Source organism: Dreissena polymorpha, chromosome 12 (assembly GCF_020536995.1).
Source record: "Dreissena polymorpha isolate Duluth1 chromosome 12, UMN_Dpol_1.0, whole genome shotgun sequence".
Lineage (NCBI taxonomy): Eukaryota > Metazoa > Mollusca > Bivalvia > Myida > Dreissenidae > Dreissena > Dreissena polymorpha.
In genome coordinates, this window is record NC_068366.1 from 38559459 (window position 1) to 38583707 (window position 24249).

At 36.7% G+C, this 24249-nt stretch overlaps 1 protein-coding gene across 4 annotated transcripts in view; it reads left to right on the top strand.

Annotated features, from left to right (window-relative positions):
• LOC127852902 (prickle planar cell polarity protein 3-like) overlaps positions 1 to 24249 on the top strand; it is a 209019-nt gene that overhangs the window by 160235 nt on the left and 24535 nt on the right. For all 4 annotated transcript variants that reach the window (XM_052386937.1, XM_052386938.1, XM_052386940.1 and 1 more), the window contains one exon: positions 18965 to 19165. In XM_052386937.1, the coding sequence (XP_052242897.1) occupies positions 18965 to 19165 (201 nt within the window). The remainder of the gene's footprint in view (positions 1 to 18964; positions 19166 to 24249) is intronic.

Genomic DNA, 24249 nt, shown 5'->3' on the forward strand with positions numbered 1-24249 from the left:
TGTTTAGGGTTGGTCCCCTTAATAAAGATGCAGTATTTTATAGTTGGTTCCTTTACTAAAGATACAGTATTTTAGAGTTGATTCTCTTTATGGAACCCTTACTAATACAATACATTTATTTAGTTCATTCCCTTACCTACAATTCAGCACTTTGCAGTTGGTTCCCTTACTTAACATACAGTATTGTACAGTTGGCTCCCTTACTACAGTACTAAAAAGATTCACTATTGCAGTGTTTCTTCCTTACTGCAGCATTGCAGAATAATTCAATTTCTTCTTTTAAGATGCTGTCATTATCATAATATATTTTCATTTAATTGGTATAAATACAATCTTGAATCTGATGTTGCTTCCATTATTTGTCTAACTTCTTCTCACTAGTTTTGGCCAAACTTTACTTAATTAAATATTTGCTTAATTTCAGGGGCTATCACCAAAACGTACAATAAAAAAATCTTTAACAAAATCAAACAAAATTATACATAAATTCAATCCACAATGTGACATAAGTTATTATCATTTCGCAAGATTCAAGTCAATAAAATAATAATGTAGCTGAGAAAGCATTGTATCCTAGAAAGTTTTATAACCGTTTTACCCATATGTAGCTGAGAAAGCATTGTATCCTAGAAAGTTTTATAACCGTTTTACCCATATGTAGCTGAGAAAGCATTGTATCCTAGAAAGTTTTATAACCGTTTTACCCATGTGCTTGTGCACATAAAACAGATCTGCCCTGGTAGTGTCTTATGCTTATGAACATTACTCCCATGTTTATTGTTTCTGTATAAATACACTTCAGTTTCCTAGGCAACCACTTTCGATTGGTTTCTTGGATGTAACTGTTGGACATCATACAACAATGTTATTTCGTGCATGTTTATTGTATCATCATAGAACTACTTATGATAATAGTTGTGGTTTGAATGTCAAAAAGATAAGCCCTTAATTGGGCTTTGGTTTTCCTTCCAGCAGAAACTGATAAGTCCTGGTGGAATAAATCTTGCATAGCAAATATTTATTCAAAAAGTTTTTCTGCCCAAGATGTTTCTCTTCATTATCCCTGTCCAGCTGTCATTCAATCTGTCTGTACCTGACAAGTAAAGTAGATTTCACAGTTTTGTGTAGCAACTATTCAATACTGTTGTTTCTTATGAGTAGACTCCCTGTCCACTCACATCACCCGATCTAATTTTAACTTTGACCTTATCTTGACCTCTAATGGACTAATTATTCAATTTAGGCTATATCTTGGTTGACTATATATTACTGATTCATCTAACAGCTAGCAACACTGCTTGATATCATACATTTATACTGTCTCAAGTGTTGCACTCCATTGCTCATCCTTTAACCTTTATTTGACCTTGACCTGTATGAAATCCATTTGTGACAAGTTGAGTAAATTAAACTGTTTGGTCTAGAATCAACAACATTGCTATTCTTTAATACTTTCCCACTTGTTGATATGACCATTCTCTATCCTGCACCATCATCCATTTCACCCAACCTTTACTCTTACCTTGAACTCTACTTAGAAATGGATTATACAGCAAGGTTACATTCTTGAAACTTCTAATTTGAAAAGATGTGTGTGTGCGTGTGAAATGATGTTAACTTAAAGTTAAAACAAGAACATCATTATGATTTTTATACAATTGTTAAAATTATGCAGACAGTTAATGGTAAAAATCTTCCATTAAAGTTAAGGTACCATTGCTTTGAGGTGATCTAAGATAAATGCTATTGAAAACTTACAACAATAGAAAAGCTTGTCTGAAGATTATGATAGACAATAAAAAGATGGTTTGTGTGGTCTAAAGATTTCAAGTTCTATAACAGTAAACTCACACCCTTAAAAGCAGTGAAGCTGGCCATTTAATAAAGTTGTGGCGACTAGGAGGTACAGGTAAAAGAACAATCTGGAAATAAGTGGAACCAGTTAATCTAACAAGACTTTCTTGAAACAAATGTTGTTGCATACCTCACACAATGTTTCTAATGCCTCAATAATGTTGCATTCTTTTTATTGTAAAGGTGTTGAGTAATGTTGACAGAATCTGTATTTCTACGAAAATATCTTTGCTTGTAAATAGACTAAAGAATCTAACATGCATATTTGTGTGCCATATAATCCTTTTTATATCACAGTTTCTAAATAAAGGATAACCGAAAAAACATCATTTGCCTTGGGGTTTATTTGTACTCTGGAAATTAAAGGAATGGTATCACAGTTTTGGGGCTGAAAAAAATATTTCTGGTGTGTAATCTATTAAAAAATTACCATCCGTTAATCTGTTAGAGTTCCACAACTTGTTGAAAGCTTGTCACCGAAGTGACGAATACCTTCCCTGACACTGAATGTTGCTGTTGTTGCAAGATATAGTCATTCCTTTCTTGAAAAAGGGGGCATAACTCAACCAGTTTTTATGTCCCCCACTATAGTAGTGGGGGACATATTGTTTTTGCCCTGTCTGTTGGTCTGTTTGTTCTGTTGGTCTGTTTGCGCCAACTTTAACATTTTGCAATAACTTTTGCTATATTGAAGATAGCAACTTCATATTTGGCATGCATGTGTATCTCATGAAGCTGCGAATTTTGAGCGGTGAAAGGTCAAGGTCAAGGTCATCCTTCAAGGTCAGAGGTCAAATATATGTGGCCAAAATTGCTCATTTTATGAATACTTTTGCAATATTGAAGATAGCAACTTGATATTTGGCATGCATGTGTTTCTCATGGAGCTGCACATTTTGAGTGGTGAAAGGTCAAGGTCAAGGTCATCCTTCAAGGTCAGAGGTCAAATATATGTGGCTCAAATCGCTTATTTTATGAATACTTTTGCAATATTGAAGATAGCAACTTGATATTTGGCATGCATGTGTATCTCATGGAGCTGCACATTTTGAGTGGTGAAAGGTCAAGGTCAAGGTCATCCTTCAAGGTCAGAGGTCAAATATATGTGGCCCAAATCGCTTATTTTATGAATACTTTTGCAATATTGAAGATAGCAACTTGATATTTGGCATGCATGTGTATCTCATGGAGCTGCACATTTTGAGTGGTGAAAGGTCAAGGTCAAGGACATCCTTCACAAGGTCAAGGTCATCCTTCAAGGGCAAACATCATATAGGGGGACATTGTGTTTCACAAACACATCTTGTTTTTAATGATTTATTTCAAAATTGCATATGCACAGTGTCATAATGTATAATCATGAAGCAGGTAAAATGTAATTTCTATAACAGTAAACTTACACCCTAAAAAGCAGTGAAACTGGCCATTTAATAAAGGAGAGGCGTAGGACGTACAGGTAAAAGAACAATCTGGAAATAATTGGAACCAGTTAATATATATAATAGTACTTGCTTGCCACAGGAAAGTAAGAGGAGATTTGTGGGTAGTTGGGGGAAACGTATAATGATATAATCTCACATTATTGTACTTGGGTGGGTGTATCAGCAGGGTATACTGGTATAAGTGTATTGCAGTTAATATCATCAGGGAGCAGTCTTGCATTGTGTTAGGTGTGTGAATAGTTGCTGGAGCGTTTGGAAGATTAATTAAGAATCCTATGTAAGTCATTTAGATTAGTGCCCTTTTAATAAGAACATGCATAAAAATGATAATTAAAAAAAGTATGTTTTTTTTGTAAGTTTAAGAAAACTTAATTTTATATAACTTGTAAAACTTCAAATTATAGATTTGTGATTTCATTAACTATGACTGGGATTTTGGAACAGCTTTTGTAACATATTTTATGTAAGTCTTCATATTTTGAAATAACTATTTGACAACCCACAATCAGAACTGCATATAACTGCAGAGTATATGTATTTGCTATTTTTATTTTCTGGAATTTTAAAGAGAAATATCAGTGAATGAAAATTGATAGTTCACTGAATTACCTAGTGAAAATTATTGATAGTTTTCACTGTTAGGGGTAAAATGTGAAATGACGTCGTCGTGATTAATCAGCACAAATACAAAAATTATCATTTGTAAGCATAAAATAAAAAGAAAATGTGTTGGATTTGGTGGTGCGCTACTCGTGAAAATAATTAATTCTATGATCACACGCGAATTAAAACCGATATTCCACCAAATCCAACAAATATCCTCTATATAATTATATCATTTGATATTTAAATGGTGGTCTTCTCATAGACAGAATGTACCAGTAATGTACATTGTTACATATTTGTTGGTTGTTTTGTTACAACACGGCGCGCCGGCAGATGTTTTCTGAATAAAGCAAATATTCTATATTACGTGGAGAGTAATCGTTAACCAAGAAATTCTAAGATAAGACTAAAAGATCTGAAATGGGCATTGTTAAATGTGTTAGATTTTCTGTTTTTATTTTGTGAACAACAGAACACCTAAATTGTTTAATCATATATACAGTTTGGTCGCCAGTAACGGATCACTTACGGTTCATCGAAGAAAACAATGCACAATGTCTAAAATATATTAATAGATTTTTATTCACAAAATAATGTTTTTTCAAATACAAATATTATATATTATTTACAATGAGAATTACAAAATTTCATTGCAAAATAAAGTTTCAGCATGTTGTACATTGGCGAGGATTTCCCCATTAGCGAACCATTTTCTCCAGTATACAATCACGTGGCATTGGAATGTAGGGGGCATGTCAAAACACACGAACATGACAGAAATCAGCTGATATATTAACATTTGCATGGAAATAGACGAAAATAAGCGTTAAACATACAAAAAACACGTTTTTCAAATGCAATTTTAAAAACATACCATAAGCCTTGATCACAGCATTATTATTACATTTTTGCCTTCAATGAACATTAAATTTCGCATTTAAACATATTAACAAGCTGTTGTTTTTCAGCAATTGACAATCTGTTGTTTTACAGCAATCAATATGTGTTATACATAAAAACTTAATAGAATCATAGGATTTTAGTTATCCAATAAAAAATAAATATTAATATAAACTTTAAACAAAGCTACACAATGTTGTTGAGCACAGACATTAAATCTGCATAGATAAATAAACTGTTACAATAGAGTAAAGAAATGATTAATGTTCCTTCTCAATTTTCATGCATGTGCCATCCATGGTATCAAGCAAGACTGTCTTTAGTTTCCTTAAGAACATATCTATATTATTACTCTGTGAAAACACAATCACATGGCAAGACAAAAATCCACCACCTTCTTGATCTTTAGCTGGCCACAGGGAAAAACTGGCCACTGGAGTCTCGTGTAATTTTGGATAATATCTTGCCACCATTAACCATTTAGTAACAAAAATGTCACTGGTACATTTGTGTGACATGGCCAACAGGTAAACCTTCAACATAACTTAACATTAGTTATCTTTTTATGCCCCCTTTGAAGAAGAGGTGATATATTGTTTTGCCGGATGTCTGTGAGTCGTCTGTCTGTCTGTATGTCTGTCGGTCGGTAGACCTGTTTGTTTAACGTGTCAACGAATTGACTGATTGGCTTGATACTTCACATGTGCATTGACCTTTTACTGTAGATGACCCCTATTGAAAATGGGGTCACTAGGTCAAAGGTCACTGTCACAATAAGTGTGAAAATCGTTTCCGATCAATAACTCGTCAACGAATTGACCGATTGGCTTGATACTTCCATGTGCTTTTGCCTTGGACAATAGATGATCCCTATGAAATTGGATTTACTAGGTAAAATGTCAAGGTCACTGTAACGCTAAGTGTGAATTCAGATTCTAATGGTGCGATCCACACAAGACAAGCTAGGTCATCATGTGTATTTGTGTACACCCAAATCAATCGTTGAACTGCGTAAGAGGGAACGTTTGGACGAGACGCAGAGTTTTTCAGCAGAAGTTTAGATGCTGGAGTTGTCTTCTCAGAAGAAAAACTACTGGTCGTAGCCTCATCTTTGCGAGTACCACTCTTGGATTACTATAAGCCAAAAAGCATTACAATACCTATTTCTTTATTAAAGCATATAACATTACATTTTAAAATAATTTCCATTATTATTATGTTTAATTATTTATTATTGTCTATTCGTTAAGTTTATATTTGTGTAATTAAGTTTTAAATATGTTTTTATTTAGTTATGTAAATGAATTGAAAAATGATTGATGAATAAATAACTTGAAAATTTGTTCCAGTTTTGTTAACGTATTTTAACGTATTTCCTGACAATTAAAAATGATGAAATGTAAATTGAGTTGAATGAATTTATAAAATAATTTTTCGGTTAACCCATTTATGCCTAGCGTCTAGAAAAAGGGACTTTGCAAACAGCGTAGAACCAGATGAGACGCCGCATGATGCGGCATCTCATCAGGGTCTACGCTGTTTGCTTAAAGGAATTTCTGTAAGAAATATTCTTTATATAGAAATAAATATACTGGACATCCCTAATTTTTGGAAATAAATTGATCCAATTTAGAAAGATGGGAGAGTCCACTAGGCATAAATGGGTTTATATGCTCAGTAAATCAAGATGACTTCATTAATTAATAATTTGCCAAATTTTCTAAACCTGTATTTAAAATTTGATAAGAACTGGACAATGTTTAGCAATCAACATTGAAACCGTACAAATATATTGTAAAAATACAAATTTGACATCTAAAATGAAGTTTGAGATGACCCCCTCATTAATCAACTTTTCCCGCCATATTGCCAAACGTTATTCGCTACTGGCGACTTCACTAAGGCTTCACAAAGTGCATGTTAAACCGTTAAACAGCAACTTATGTGATAAATTTAATGTTAATGTATTCTTTCATAACTTACCTTTCGAATGACAATAGGATTTTGAAGGAAAAGTTCAAATGAAATTAATGGCAAGCGTTTCTTCAAATTCTCATTACCCAGAACGAGGCTCAGTTTGTAAACACGGTGCGTACTTGTTGTTGCATACATGTTGTTGCGTACATGTTGTTGCGTACATGTTGATATGCAATCCACGATATAAAAATATCTAGGTCATCATTGGGAAAAGAAAATATACATTTCAAGAAAAAAATAATTCTTCTCGTTGAAAATACAGTTTGATCAGTAATTTGTATAGGGGTAAGAGCAATAGAACGATCGTTTCCGAAAAATGATCGTCTACTGGGGAAGATCCGTTACTGGCGACCAAACTGTATTACTCTTTGCTACCATACACAAATGTACATTTTTCTTTAATGTACATTTGTTCACTAGACCAAAGCATTTCTGTGTTTGCTATAGGGCCTTTTTATGCCCCCAGAACATAGGTTCTGGGGGCATATTAAAATCGCACCGTCCGTTAGTCAGTCAGTCAGTTAGTCAGTTAGTCTTTCCGTCAGGATTAGTTTCCGCTCAATAAGTCAAGCAATTGTCATCAGATCTTCACCAAACTTCATATAAATGTGTAAGGCAATAACATCTAGGTCAATTGTGATAATTGGCCAAATTGACTCAGGCACTCCTGAGTTACAGCCCTTGAATCATCGTAAAATTGTTTTTTTTCTCGTTTCCGCTCAACAACTTGAGCAATTGTCATCTGAGATCTTCACCAAACTTCATGAAAATGTGTAAGGCAATAATATTGAGGTCAAGTTTGATATTCGGACAAATTGACCCAGACACTCTTGAGTTACACCCCTTGAATCACCGTAATTTTTTCTTTTTCTTGTTTTCGCTCAATAATTCAAGCAATTGTAATAAGATCTTCACCAAACTTCATAAACATGTGTAAGGCAATAACATCTAGGTCCAGTTCAGTAATCCGTCAAATTGACTTAGACACTCCTGAATTACAGCCCTCGCTTAATAACTTGAGTAAATGTCATAGGATCTTCGCCATACTTCATGATAATGTGTAAGATCATAAGATCTAGGTCAAGTTCGATAATCGGTCAATTTGACCCAGACGCTTCTGAGTTACGGCCCTTGTATCATAAAAAATTGAGTTTGTTATCGTTTCCACTCAATAACTCCAGCAATTGTCATCAGATCTTCACCAAACTTCATAAAAATGTGTAAGGCAATAAAATCTAGGTGACGGTTGATAATCAACCAAATTTACCAAGGCACTTCTGAGTTAAGGCCCTTGAATCATAAAAAAATTGCGTTTTCGCTCGAAACATGCTCATAACTTCTATGGTGCTTCAGATGTAACCTTTATATTTGGTATGCATGTGTATTTGGACAAGGCCTTTCCATACGCACACACATTTTGACCCCTTTGACCTTGACCTTTAACTAAGCCTAAGGGTCTGCATTTAGGTTTTGAAATCTGCGTTTAGGTTTCAGTAAGTTTTTTGGGGGCATATGTCTTCCGATGGAGACAGCTCTTGTTTATGAATGAGTTTACAGATTTTTTTATGAAGACATTGGCCAATATTCGTGGTGGCTAAAAAAAACACTATTGAATTAAAATTTTAGTTTTTGAATTAAAGTCAATAACCCAATTCATAAGATATATATGCTAGGAGCACTGTCAGCTAACTAAATGTCCTGTATTGCTGTCTTAGCTGTTTTTTTTCAATTACAAAGTTATGCATTAAAAAAACATTAAAACGATCTTTATAAGTAAGATATAAATAGATAAATAATGTTACATGTGTATGTATAAATATTAGATTTGGAGGTATGCAAATACTTATTGCTAATGTTTATGTGCAAGAGCAATTATATTTGAAGTTGAAATGAATACCAGTATCCAAAATAATAACCACATAATAATAATAAATTAACCCATGGCTGATGAATCATCACACAATACTATATGAATACTTCATGTCTGAAATTTCGCTTCAGTATAATGCAGGTTTGTTGCGAAGTAACAGATGAATTATTTACCAACATATAAAAGTAATTGAAATGTTGCAATTTTGTCATTTCTGCCAATTTTAAAGCAATTTAGGCTGATGGTGATGTATATCAATGTAAAACATTTCTCTGTGACTCAACCAATTGCCATAGAGAACAGTTTTTCAGAAAACCAAAAATATGAAAATGTGAACCACTGTCAGACAGATGTTTTTATCTCACATGGTTACTTATATTCTACTTATTTTGTCATGAATTATACATTATATATCTATTCAAGAATTATTATTGAATCTTCAGTAAATGAATTTCATAATTGTTTGATTGCTTTGAAGGAATTTCATTTCAGTTAAAAACAAATCATAGAACAATAAAATATATTTATAGGGTACTCAAATTTTTTTAGAAGCACCAATACTAAAGTGCTGTATTAAATTAATCCACAAAAATAAAAATTCCTACAGTGAACATGTATCTGCGATACTACAGTATATGATACATGTTTTTGGTTAAAATGATTTGGCGATAGTGTGTTTTTTTTCACCATTTTGGGAATAGGGCCGGGTCCCTTTGGATTGGATTTGTTTTGACCAAAATTGGGAAAATAGTTTTTTTGCTAACAATTGCTTCAAAAATGACAATGTAAGTGTTATAAATATTAGATTTAACCAGAACAAGTTCCACTCTTTTCTGATATATTTCGCCTAAATAGGCTTTTTCAAAAATAAATAGGTTTGAAAAAGCCTATTTAGGCGAAATATATCAGAAAAGAGTGGAACTTGTTCTGTGTAAATTTATATTAATCCCTTCTGGATACAAAACTGAGTAATATTAGATTTACTATTTTGTAACTTGTAGAGCTGGATGGGAGATTAACTAATTGTTGATCTAAAAATATATTTGACAAATTTGAAACCTTCAATTGGGAATTTTTAGGTCCAATTTTTGAAAAAAATTGGCCATAAATTGTCACTTTAAGGACAAGGTCACTCTTGAATGTCAAAAGGTCAATATGGCAGGAGACATATCTGTGGACTCCCTTGTTCGACCAGGATTGTGGTCCCTGAAAGGATCCCTCAAACTTGGAGTTTTCTGAGAATGCTTGTCCAAGAGTTGGAAGTGAATAGATTGGATTATGGAAACTTGGCTATTATTTACTAGTGAAATATAAACTCATTTTTGGTACGCTCAATCCTTGATTTACATGGAGCAAATGATCAATTATCACAGTTTTGAGAAAGATACATTAGTTAAAGAGGAACATGAAAGCAAAAGAAACAATGTTTACATTTGATCATAACCTTGTCAGTGGGGCTCTAAGGTATGTATGTCCTACAAATGACATTGTGTTTATTGTTAGTGTTGAGCTTGAATTGCTCATCTTTTCTCTGAACTGATCTTGGGAATTTAATATTCTCTTAACAGATAATTCCCATCTTTGCTACTCAAAATAATATTGAACAGAAGTGTAATGGAATCTATAGATATGAAGCAGTCTTTGGTAAGTGTTATAAGCATTATTATCAAAAGCAGCTGCTGCTAATTCAATTACCTGAGATAGGGGATTACAATACTGATGTGCAGGAATTGCTAATTAACATTGCATGTTGGGTCAAGTTATGAAAACTTGTGAATATGTTCTTGCACATTATATAATAAGCCAACAATTCATTTTGTAAGAAAACTTTCAAAATTCATTTGAAATCAGAATCACTTGAGATTGGCAAACATTAAATGGCAAACATTATGTAATAAAAATAAAGGATCGACAGTTGATGTAACTATTCTGTTGCAAATTTATGTAGTATTATTTTCTCATAATATCATTGAATCTGTTGTATGTAATAATACAAATATCTGTGTGATAATTCATCATGATCACATCTCCTGGTGGAGTGTGCAGTTGCAATCAAGTGTTGATGATGCAGATAACGCCTATAGAAGGCTTATCAGTGATGAGGCTTATCAGGTGCGATATCAAGTCAAGCAATTGGGATGCCAGGGGCGATAGGTGAGATGGGGTCCAGTATTGTGAAGTGGGTATCTGGCTTGGTAATTGACAAAGTGTGCAGATATAGATTAGGTGTAATATCCAGGTAATCTCCAGATAGGAGGGGGCTCCAGGTAATCGCTAGGTTAATGTCAAGGTTAAATAGAGGTCCCATGAATTATATGAGTCTCGTTCTGCGAAAACTGGGCTAAATTCAAGTGTGTAAAGTGTCGTCCCAGATTAGCCTGTGCAGTCTGGTCTGGGAAATTTGAATATTGGTCTATATTTTCATTTCCATTTGACTACAATTCTTTAAATGATTTAGTTTCGCACAGTAATATTCGGCTTTGTGTACATTTTGTGATTGTTTATGTTCTATGACAAATTCAGAATTTGAATTCTGCTCAAGTTCAAGGTTAAAGATTTTTATAATGCCATTGATATTCCAAATAATAACGTCATATAATGGAATCTCTTTGGTTTTTTCAAGCTCGCAATGCAAACCTTTAACGCAGTGGCAATAAATTTCGCCCCCTTGGTGCTAAAAGATACTATGTTACATTGAAATTAGAAGGCACATGGTAACTTTTTGTACCAATGGGGCATATTGTCCAATGCTTCTGTATGTGAAATTTATCCCATTAAGTTATGACTCAGTAAAAGTGTGGGCTGTATGGACTGGAATACAATAGTTTCAGAATAGTAGATGCAGCGCAATCTTAATTGGGATTCTGCCTTTACAACAGTTTTAATGGTGGTAGACTAGCTGTGGAGGTGGTATTGTAGTTAAACAAAAAAAACACTTGGAAGTATGGAAATGATTGTCTGAAAATTGCTTGTGTCTGCATCTCGAGGCTGTCCATGGGGAAATTAAAAGTTGCAATCTGGCAATGTAGTCTGGCTTTTTGTCAGAAAGATCAACCTCTTTTTAGTGTTGCAAGGTTTTCATATCTATTTTGAAGCACTATAGATCCCAATGAATAAATAATCAAATGACGTAGGTTCAAAATAAATAGGTTAATAAATGAAATTGAAAGTGTTTGTAGTCCTACACTTCCGTTTACACCCTGCATATTTAAAATAGAGCTTGTTTTTAGGCATGAAATAGAAATGTTCCGCTGGAATTTTTTTTCTTTATATGTCACACTATATCTGCTGATTAAAAAAAATCTTGGTGTAATGGATATGATGTCTGCCAAGCGACCGGGAGGTCACAGGTTTGATCCCCACTGTGGGAGCATTCTTTAGATCTCACCCACTGACACCAAGTACTGGTTCTAGGCCCAGGAAATGGACAAGAGAGCTTTCAATTAGACTGAGGCTTTTGATGCAATCGAATAAATTAAGTTCAAATTGAAAGCTTTATGACACCTTGTTTTAGAAAAAAAATATATGTACACGATCTCGATGATGTGATTGTTGTAATTTAAGAGAGTTATCTCCCCTTTTGACAAAATTTGGCTATTGCGGAATAGTTTTTGTTAAACTTCTCAGTATTTATGGCAACTTTGCCCTCCTTTATTTAATTTGAAAAGCATAAACTTCTGTAACACACTGCATAACATTTAATGGAACATTTTGAACATTTGTATGCCCCCGATTCGAATGATTGGGGGCATATTGTTTTTGGCCTGTCTGTCTGTCATTATGTCATTCTGTCCCAAAACTTTAACCTTGGTTAAAGTTTTGCGATAACTTTTGCAATAATTTTGAAGATAGCAACTTGATATTTGGCCTGCATGTGTATCTCATGAAACTGCACATTTTGAGTGGTGAAAGGTCAAGGTCATTCTTCAAGGTCAAAAGTAAAAAAATACAATCCAAGGGAAGTAATAAGCTTTTTAAGGGCGTTAATTTCTTAACCTGCCAAATGATATATTGAAATATTATTTCAAAGTGGCGCAATAGGGGGCATGATACAAGGGCTGGATGTTTGGCGGCGGGTGGGAAAGAACGATGGTGACTCCGGGTGTTGCTTCGGAAAACTCCTTGGTCGGTTCTTGGCTGATCTGTTGTCGCGTGCAGCAAGAGGGTGGATGAGGGTGCTTGTCTCGGGAGGCTCCAGCGGATGGGTGGTCGGGGCTGGGCCATATGCGGGCGCCGGGTGGGTGCGCTTGTGCGGAGGCGGCGTGTTCTGCGCCCTGTGAACTGAAACGAGATACAGCCTTCCACTATTGACCGACTGACGAAAAACACCCAACAAACTCCTCCTTCGCTCTAGACGAAGGCTCTGAGTAACCACATAACACAAACTATACCCATCTACATATCAACAACACAAGACCCAGAATACACCTATATAACACTCACAAACACATTACCCACATACAAAACACGCCACATGATCCACACCACACCATCAGCACACGGTACAGGGCACATTAAGGTCTCATTGGCCAACGTGCACTGAACTCTTCAAACAAAAAAATATAAATAATAATTATTATTTGGCGAATAACCGGGCGGCCGGGGTAAATTTGACCTACTTTGGCTCAAAATTAATATTTTTCGCCTGAAAGGTCACAGGGGCAGGTCCATCCTTAATGACTCCGTGAAGGGGCTCGAATGGACCTGTAAATAAACTCCGAACAACAACCAACAACAACGGGCATTGTGTTTCTGACAAACACATCTCTTGTTTTGTAATGTTAATGGATGTATGTATTGGTTGTTACTTTCTAAATGATCAAATGTTTAAATTAATTTCACGCATTATATATAAAATTTTAAAAAGTACTGCAAAGAAGTATTAAGTGTAGAATTTATTGATAATTTGATGATTGATTTGTTGGTTGTTTCCTCTTTCGGGTATGACAAATATCGATCCATTCTTCATGCATTTTGAAATGCTATCCTATATTTGCTGCATTGGTAACTATGCAGTATGCTCAAATTTCACAAATACTTGAAAATGGAGAGGGTTGGTGATCAATGCTAGGTGGTGGTAGCAGTTTTTGTGTTGCTGCAGACCGTTTTATAACAGTTTATTAGCAGACTGCAGTCTCTTCATACCAGAGATGAATATGGCACTATGGGATTGTTGCATCCTGATCTGGGATAATAATTGATGTCAAAAGCAGTTTTGTTTTATGATGAATGCAGGTGTAAATTTGTAACTGAAAATTAAGAATTTTACTGTGGGTGTTGAGTAGTTAATTTTTTGATAGATTTATGACGGTAAGTGCAATTTTATAGTAAATGCACTTTTTTTTAAATATATGAATATTTAAGATGTTATTTTATTTAATTTTTATAAACTACATAATAAAAAATTAATTTAAAAAAAAATATGAACTTGGAATTGTTGCAAAATATGTAATGTTTGTGTTGTACAAATGATTAGGGTTCATGCTTGTCCATACAGTAATATTCAATACATTAAAACCTTCTAAAGTGTCAAACATTGTGCATTATATTTTGTATGAGATAAATGTAACTTTTCAACATGATATCTAATGTAATGATCAGATTGCACTGAATATTAATGTAATGATCAGATTGCACTGAATATTAATGTAATGATCAGATAGCACTGAATATTAATGTAATGATCAGATGGCACTGAATATTAATGTAATGATCAGATAGCACTGAATATTAATGTAATGATCAGATAGCACTGAATATTAATGTAATGATCAGATAGCACTGAATATTAATGTAATGATCAGATAGCACTGAATATTAATGTAATGATCAGATAGCACTGAATATTAATGTAATGATCAGATAGCACTGAATATTTTGTAATGATCAGATAGCACTGAATATTAATGTAATGATCAGATAGCACTGAATATTAATGTAATGATCAGATAGCACTGAATATTAATGTAATGATCAGATAGCACTGAATATTAATGTAATGATCAGATGGCACTGAATATTAATGTGAACATGATTTGACATTATTTTCCTCAAAAATCCAGAATTTCTAGTATTCTTCTCAAGCTTTTAACGTATTTGTTCTTAGACATGTTCAAAAATAAAATTCAACAATTATAGCATTTACTTATCTAGATCCTTTCAAATATGATGGAAATCATGTGCCATTCATGGCCTTATATGCATATTAATGCAAAATGTGAATGTTGTGTGATTCATTAATGCTATTTGGACATTTAAGTGTCTGTGAAAAAGCCTCCACAAGTATCTAAAAGACATCATGATCAATACCAGACTGATATAGCCAAGAGCAAGCATTAGGCCAATACTATTACATCACTTGATGAGATTCCATTGGCTCCTGGCATAAAATATCATTTTATGTCTGCCCTTTAAGTCGGAGATTGTTCCCTGTGATTATGTTGAGACCCTTTAGCATTATAATTGGTAGAAGTTATAATGGACCATGTTCATGTTGCAGAGCATTTGTATGCTGTGAGGGTGGTCTGTGTTGGAATTGATTCAAGGTTATTGGTAGAGGTGTGTGGGATGATTTAAGGTGATTGGTAGAGGTGCATGGAATGATTTAAGGTGATTTGTATGGGTGGTTGGGAAGACTTAAGATGATTTGATTGGGTGTGTGGGATGATTTAAGGTGATTTGCATGGGTATGATTTAAGGTGATTGGTAGATGTGTGAGGGATGATTTAAGGTGATGGGTAGAGGTGTGTGGGATGATTTAAGGTGATTGGAAGAGGTGGGTGGGATGCTTTAAGGTAATTATTAGAGGTGTGTGGAATGATTTAAGGTGATTTGAAGAGGTGTGCCAGATGATTTAATGTGATTGGAAGAGGTGTGTAGGATGATTTAAATTGATTGGTGGAGGTGTTTGGGATGATTTAAGATGATTGGTGGAGGTGTGTGGGATAATTTTATGGTGATTGGTAGAGGTGTAGGGGATGATTGTAAGGTGATTGGTAGAGGTATGTGGGATAATTTAAGGTGATTGGTGGAGGTGTGTGGGATGATTTTATGGTGATTGGTGGAGGTGTGTGGGATAATTTAAGGTGATTGGTGGAGGTGTGTGGGATGATTTATGGTGATTAGTGGAGGTGTGTGGGATAATTTAAGGTGATTGGTGGAGGTGTTTGGGGTGATTTTATGGTGCTTGGTGGAGTTGTGTTGGATGATTTTATGGTGCTTGGTGGAGGTGTGTGGGATAATTTCCGGTGCTTGGTGGAGGTGTGTGGGCTGATTTTCTGGTGATTGGTCGAGGTGTCGGGGATGATTGTAATGTGATTGGTAGCGGTGTAGGCGCTGCTTGTCCGGTGCTTGGTAGAGGTGTGTGGGCTGCTTCTCCCGTGCTTGGTCGCGGTGTAGGGGCTGATTGTAAGGTGATTGGTAGAGGTGTGTGGGCTCCTTTGCGGTGATTGGTGGCGGTGTGTGGGGTGATTTTCTGGAGCTTGGTGGAGGTGTGTGGGGTGCTTTTCTGGCGCTTGGTGGAGGTGTGTGGGATGCTTTCCGGTGCTTGGTGGAGGTGTCTGGGTGCTTTTTCGGTGCTTGGTGGGTGTGTGGGCTGCTTTTCTGGTGCTTGGTGCCGGTGTCTGGGCTCCTTTCCGGTGCTTGGTGCCGGTGTGTGGGCTGCTTTTCTGGTGCTTGGTGGCGGTGTGTGGGCTGATTTATGGTGATTAGTGGAGGTGTGTGGCATTGATTTTAGGTGATTGGTAGAGGTGTGTGGAATGATCCAAGGGCAGTGGTAAGCAGCTTAGATATGCTTTGATTGCTCAGCAAAATGTGAGTTGGTCAACATACTGCAGGGATATGAGTGAACTACTGTCCAAAATAATAAAAATCACAACTGATTTAAAAACTTAAGTAACAAAAAATTAATAGCAACGAGCTTCACTCATAGATATAAAAAATGATTTAAAAAAAACAAATTCAGTGTTTATTAACTTGTGTGAGCAACACACATTATGTACCAAACCCACATTAGTATATGAAGACTTATCTCTGAACAAAAATAGTGATAAATGATATGAGCCCCATTTTGTGAAAAGGGGGTTTGAATTCGCAGGCTAATCAGGGACCACACTTCCTGCCTTATCTGGATTTTCCCTAAGAGGAGACTTTATTGAAACTAAAAATACCATGAAAGCGGTAAGTGTTGTCCCTGATTAGCCTGTGCAGTTCACACAGGCTAATGTGCAATGACACTTTACGCACATGCATTAAACCCCCTTTTCACAGAGAATGGCCCATATTTATTTGATGACACAGCCTGAATCCAATTCCTGCATTCTGATGATCAGGACTAGCATTCAAGCATTATTAAGATACATCAGGCATGTCATCCTGGTATTCCTGTAGTAGTAGTAGATTGATTCCTCAGAGGTACATGGTTCTTGGCCAATCACCAGACAGTGAACATGTGAACAGGCTGGATCCGACTCCTGCATGCAAACAATGCTGTGCGGCCTCAGATTTACAGGTGTTTACATCTTTATTGCCGCAGTTCCTGAGGTGTTAGTCACATGTTTGTGATTTTAGAACTTTTTGGCTTCCAGGGATGAAGTTGTTTTCAAAGGGGATGATTGAGTCACTAAAAGAAAATTGTTGTTGTGTTATTTGGAAAGGTGGTTGTTTATTACCTGCTGGTTGCCAAAATCATACTGTTGGTAAACAATTTATTTTATGGAAGCTCTTGATGTGAGAAACAAATCTGAAACCAAAAATGTTCATTGACTTTTAACCCTTTCAGCGCATGAACCGAATTTTTAAGGCCTTTGCAAACAGTTTGGATCCAGATGAGACGCCACAAAACGTGGCGTCTCATCAGGATCCAAACTGTTTGCTATTCTAATAGTATTCTTTGAAAAAAAATTGAAGAAAATGCTAATATAAGAAATTCAGCAGACGACATTTTAGCAGACGACAAATTACCCAGCATGCAAAGGGTTAAAGGTAGGAGTAATGCTCAGCATGTTGTTTTGTTGAAAGGTGACCAAATGTACAGAGATTGTATTCCAAACATCAAGAAACATGTAGAAAACAAACACCTGCAAATATTTAATTTAATAATCCTATTTAGAAGTTTGTAAAATTATGTTTATTATCACCCACCATAGGCAGAGGGTATTGTTTTGGCGTTGTCCGTCCTTCCGTTTTTCCGTCCGTCCGGCACTTTTGTGTCCGGAGCCATATCTTGGAAGTGCTTTGGCGGATTTCATTGAAACTTGGTATGAGTATATATATGGATAAGAGGATGGTGCACTCCAAATGGCATTGTACACCATCTGTTAATAACGGAGTTATGGCCCTTTGCTTTTAAAAAAAGCTTTTTAGCTGAGTGTCAAATATAACACTTTTGTGTCCAGAAGCATATTGGCGGGGGATTTTAATTCAACGAATTTGCTTGTCAAAATAATATACACTGGAAATGTGCCTTTGGCATACAGTATTTTTTTTTAGTCAAATTTGGGGCCCAAATACATCCACATTTTCAATCTTACAAAGCATAATTTTTCCCCAATGACTGATTTAACCCTTTCCCCCATATGAAGCAAAGTGAAAATGGCTTTTGCAACAAGCATAAAACCAGAACAGACTGCGAGTAACTGGCAGTCTGTTCAGGTTTTATGCTGTTTGCTGCTCATCAGTAACTAAGGGTTGGAAATGAAGCCTGTAAAACTTGAATCTAGAAAGAAAGGTATTCAATTAAACTTTTTAATGGACTACAAATGCGTCAAAATATGTGGTAAACGGTTGAATTATGTAATAAAGGTATACATAAAACTAATTTTTTTTTTTTATATCACAACATTCAGTACATCTCCCTTACCTGATCTTCTTTGATTATTTGATCATGAGCAAAAAGGTGTGTACCATAGACGACTGTTTATTATTCCCCTGTATGCTATAACATCAACTCGTTATTGTTAATCTGAATGCATGATATGGCTAAAAAAGTGTTCAATATTTTGAAATTGTTAGTATGACACATGTTGTTCTCGTAACTTAAATTAAGCAATTAACCCTTTCCAACTCAGAGGCAAAGTGAAAATGGCTATGTGCAAACAGCATAAAACCAGAACAGCCTGCAGGAAACTCGCAGTCTGTTCAGGTTTTATGCTGTTTGCTGCTTATCAGTATCTAAGGGTTGGAAATGAAGCCTTTAAAACTTGAATCTAGTAAGATAGGTCTTTGATTAAATTTGACTTTCTAAGGGACTATAAATGGGTCAAAATACATATGTAAGTGGTAAAGGGTTCAGCAGTTAACCTCTTTCTATTTGCAGTTGATATTTTCGGCTGAGTACACAAAGGCGATGGACCAGAACTACCACAAGGATCACCTGGCGTGCAAGAACTGCGACAAGAAACTGATTGCTTGCCGCTACATCCTCAAGGAAGAGCACCCTCACTGCATCCCCTGCTACCAGGAGCTCTTCGCACACAACTGTGAGGAGTGCAAGAAACCCATCGGCCCAGACTACAAGGTCAGTTAATATGCTCAAGAAAGTCATCGGCCCAGACTACAAGGTCAATTAATATGCTAAAAAAAAAAACGGCCACGACAACAAGGTCAGTCTTTCCCTTCTGGACAGTGATTAGTATACTAAGAAATATTGTATGAGCCTAAATCTGGGAAAACTGGCCTTAATGTATGTGCATAAGGTGTTGTCTTAGATTAGCCTGTGAAGTTCACACAGGCTAATCATGAATGACAATTTCTGCCATGAATGGATATCTTTTTAGAAGAGACTCCCTTTTAACGAAACATTCCATAAAATTGAAAAGTTACATCCATGGTTTAGTAGGACATTTGTTCGCACATGCATTAAGCACAGTTTTCCACATCAAGGCCCATACAGTGTCCCAAAAATTTCTTATTTTTCAGGTAGCCCACTGGGCTACCAATAAAAATATTTGGTAGCCCATAAAATTTACCTACAAAATGATATAAAGCAAGTTTTCATCTTTATTTTATTTCTTCATTTACATATACATAATATGTATACAACTACTATTGACTCTTATGGTGTTAATCAATGCAATTGCCCTTTTTAACAACAAATACTGAGTTCCAAAGAAATCAAGAGAGTATAAAATCATTTATTTACTTGTGTTCGACTTTAAGTACTGTCCGAATTTACATATTGCATCAGTATGTTACGACACTTGTGTGCAGTCGATATACAATACAATAATTGTTTCAATAATGAAGGAACTGATACAGCGTAACGGTAACGATACAGCGTGTTTACATTATATTTTATTAACAGGAAATGTCAATGCCAAGTAATTCGCGAGATACACCATTACTTTAGTTGAAATTCAAAACGAAACTTTTAATGGAAATTAAATTATCTCAATGTTGTACCTGCTACGAAATTTTTATTTACAAATAAAAACACCCACGCCAATTTTTGTGCGCTTTTTATCTGGACAAAGAAATTCATTTATTTCATGTAGAATTTGTAACCTAAACCAGGTGATTTACGCATGTTGCAATACAATGGTCCTGATTGGGAGCTTATTTCAACATATCTTTAAATAGAACCATATGCCGTAATTCATCAAAGGTATCGGGCGCGTGGCCAAGTCACTTTAACACTATCAATATGTCATAAAACTACTTTTTTCATCAAAAAAAATATAAATGTGTTGTTAGTTGATAAACTCGTATTTGTTTATTGTACTAACGCGGAATATGTTCGGTAGCTGGGGTATTTCGATACTTTTACTCTTGTAAAAATCGGAACTGAACGTTCGGTCAGATCGAAGCCGACCTAGCATTTCTACGAGCTCGAGAAGTTTTTCTGGTTGTTTATGTTGGCAAGTAGCCGTTCGTGGTCATTTTTCGTCACGAGGCATCCTTTCCCAACAAAATGGTTTATAGTTTACGAAAATCGACCGTCATTTAGGCACTTAATGGCTTAAAAATGTTGATGTAGGTGATTTTCCTCTGTCAAAAGATACCTACCTTGTTTATATAATATAATATCAGTTTTTTTTTATGTTTTTTTTTTATATAAAAAGTTGTTTTATGACATATTGATAGTGTTAAAGTGACTTGGCCACGCACCCAATACCTGTGAAATTCATTTGACACTTTTGAAAATTTCAAACGTTTGTGTTTATGACTCTTATCGTCTATATTACCCACCCACAATTTGGTTTTAAAAATATAAATCGGGCATTTATGGGATTATCCATTAATAGTCATTCCTTTAATCCAATCATTAATTGACAATGCAAACTAATTAGCAGGTGTTAACCGCGTTCACACCGTTGTAATTAATATTCATTTTTGGTTTCGTAACCGTTTGAAGAATCCGCTATTGTTTTGATTTCTTTAATGTTCAGCTTCCTTGGATATTTAACGACATCAAAAACGTTGTCGCTATTACTCATTGTTGCTTTTAACAAAGAATTCCAAATTGCGAAATGACGTTGCATCACGTGTGCAAACTATCCATGCGGCTCTCATTATATTATTAGCAGACGACAAATGTTGATTCTGATTGGACGATTAAAATACACTGTTACTGTTTTCAATCGACATTACCGCAAGTGATCGGTGACTGATTAGATAATTGATTGCACTTTGTTATCGGATTATAAGCAATACACAGTGTACAAACACATGGTCAGCGTGTTTATTCTACGTATGTCTGTCAATAAACCGGGCTACCGCTCTTATAGATTTAAAGTAGCCCGGCGGGCGTGAGCTGGAAAATTTCAGTAGCCCGATGAAAAATGTTGGAAGCCCCCGGGCTCCGGGCCATGGATTTGTCGGACACTGCCCATATATTATTCAAGGTTATTAATAAGACCCTGACCACAAGGTCAGTCTTTAGGCCCAGACCACAAGGTCAGTCTTTGGCCCTGACTATAAGGTCAGTCTTTGGCCCTGACTATAAGGTCAGTCTTTGGCCCTGACTATAAGGTCAGTCTTTGGCCCAGACTATAAGGTCAGTCTTTGGCCCTGACTATAAGGTCAGTCTTTGGCCCAGACTATAAGGTCAGTCTTTGGCCCAGACTATAAGGTCAGTCTTTGGCCCTGACTATAAGGTCAGTCTTTGACCCAGACTATAAGGTCAGTCTTTGGCCCAGACTATGAGGTCAGTCTTTGGCCCTGACTATAAGGTCAGTCTTTGGCCCAGACTATAAGGTCAGTCTTTGGCCCTGACTATAAGGTCAGTCTTTGACCCAGACTATAAGGTCAGTCTTTGGCCCAGACTATAAGGTCAGTCTTTATGCCCAGACTATAAGGTCAGTCTTTAGGCACAGACCACAAGGTCAGTCTTTGGCCCAGACTATAAGGTCAGTCTTTGGCCCAGACTATAAGGTCAGTCTTTGGCCCAGACTATAAGGTCAGTCTTTGGCCCAGACTATAAGGTCAGTCTTTGGCCCAGACTATAAGGTCAGTCTTTATGCCCAGACTATAAGGTCAGTCTTTAGGCACAGACCACAAGGTCAGTCTTTGGCCCAGACTATAAGGTCAGTCTTTGGCCCAGACTATAAGGTCAGTCTTTGGCCCAGACTATAAGGTCAGTCTTTGGCCCAGACTATAAGGTCAGTCTTTGGCCAAGACTATAAGGTCAGTCTTTGGCCCAGACTACAAGGTCAGTCTTTAGGCACAGACCACAAGGTCAGTCTTTGGCCCAGACTATAAGGTCAGTCTTTATGCCCAGACTTTAAGGTCAGTCTTTGGCCCAGACTATAAGGCCAGTCTTTATGCCCAGACTATAAGGTCAGTCTTTCGCCCAGACTATAAGGTCAGTCTTTGGCCCAGACTATAAGGTCAGTCTTTGGCCCAGACTATAAGGTCAGTCTTTAGGCCCAGACTATAAGGTCAGTCTTTGGCCCAGACTATAAGGTCAGTCTTTTGCCCAGACTATAAGGTCAGTCTTTGGCCCAGACTATAAGGTCAGTCTTTATGCCCAGACTATAAGGTCAGACTTTAGGCACAGACCACAAGGTCAGTCTTTGGCCCAGACTATAAGGTCAGTCTTTGGCCCAGACTATAAGGATAGTCTATGGCCCAGACTATAAGGTCAGTCTTTGGCCCAGACTATAAGGTCAGTCTTTAGGCACAGACCACAAGGTCAGTCTTTAGGCACAGACCACAAGGTCAGTCTTTGGCCCAGACTATAAGGTCAGTCTTTATGCCCAGACTTTAAGGTCAGTCTTTGGCCCAGACTATAAGGCCAGTCTTTATGCCCAGACTATAAGGTCAGTCTTTCGCCCAGACTATAAGGTCAGTCTTTGGCCCAGACTATAAGGTCAGTCTTTGGCCCAGACTATAAGGTCAGTCTTTAGGCCCAGACTATAAGGTCAGTCTTTGGCCCAGACTATAAGGTCAGTCTTTTGCCCAGACTATAAGGTCAGTCTTTGGCCCAGACTATAAGGTCAGTCTTTATGCCCAGACTATAAGGTCAGACTTTAGGCACAGACCACAAGGTCAGTCTTTGGCCCAGACTATAAGGTCAGTCTTTGGCCCAGACTATAAGGATAGTCTTTGGCCCAGACTATAAGGTCAGTCTTTGGCCCAGACTATAAGGTCAGTCTTTAGGCACAGACCACAAGGTCAGTCTTTGGCCCAGACTATAAGGTCAGTCTTTGGCCCAGACTATAAAATCAGACTATAAGGTCAGTCTTTGGCCCAGACTATAAGGTCAGTCTTTGGCCCAGACTATAAGGTCAGTCTTTGGCCCAGACTATAAGGTCAGTCTTTGGCCCAGACTATAAGGTCAGTCTTTGGCCCAGACTATAAGGTCAGTCTTTGGCCCAGACTATAAGGTCAGTCTTTGGCCCAGACTATAAGGTCAGTCTAAAGGCCCAGACTATAAGGTCAGTCTTTAGGCCCAGACTATAAGGTCAGTCTTTATGCCCAGACTATAAGGTCAGTCTTTGGCCCAGACTATAAGGTCAGTCTTTGGCCCAGACTATAAGGTCAGTCTTTATGCCCAGACTATAAGGTCAGTCTTTGGCCCAGACTATAAGGTCAGTCTTTGGCCCAGACTATAAGGTCAGTCTTTGGCCCAGACTATAAGGTCAGTCTAAAGGCCCAGACTATAAGGTCAGTCTTTATGCCCAGACTATAAGGTCAGTCTTTGGCCCAGACTATAAGGTCAGTCTTTGGCCCAGACTATAAGGTCAGTCTTTGGCCCAGACTATAAGGTCAGTCTTTATGCCCAGACTATAAGGTCAGTCTTTGGCCCAGACTATAAGGTCAGTCTTTGGCCCAGACTATAAGGTCAGTCTTAAGGCCCAGACTATAAGGCCAGTCTTTGGCCCAGACTATAAGGTCAGTCTAAAGGCCCAGACTATAAGGTCAGTTTTTATGCCCAGACTATAAGGTCAGTCTTTGGCCCAGACTATAAGGTCAGTCTTTATGCCCAGACTATAAGGTCAGTCTTTGGCCCAGACTATAAGGTCAGTCTTTATGCCCAGACTATAAGGTCAGTCTTTGGCCCAGACTATAAGGTCAGTCTTTGGCCCAGACTATAAGGTCTGTCTTAAGGCCCAGACTATAAGGTCAGTCTTTGGCCCAGACTATAAGGTCAGTCTTTGG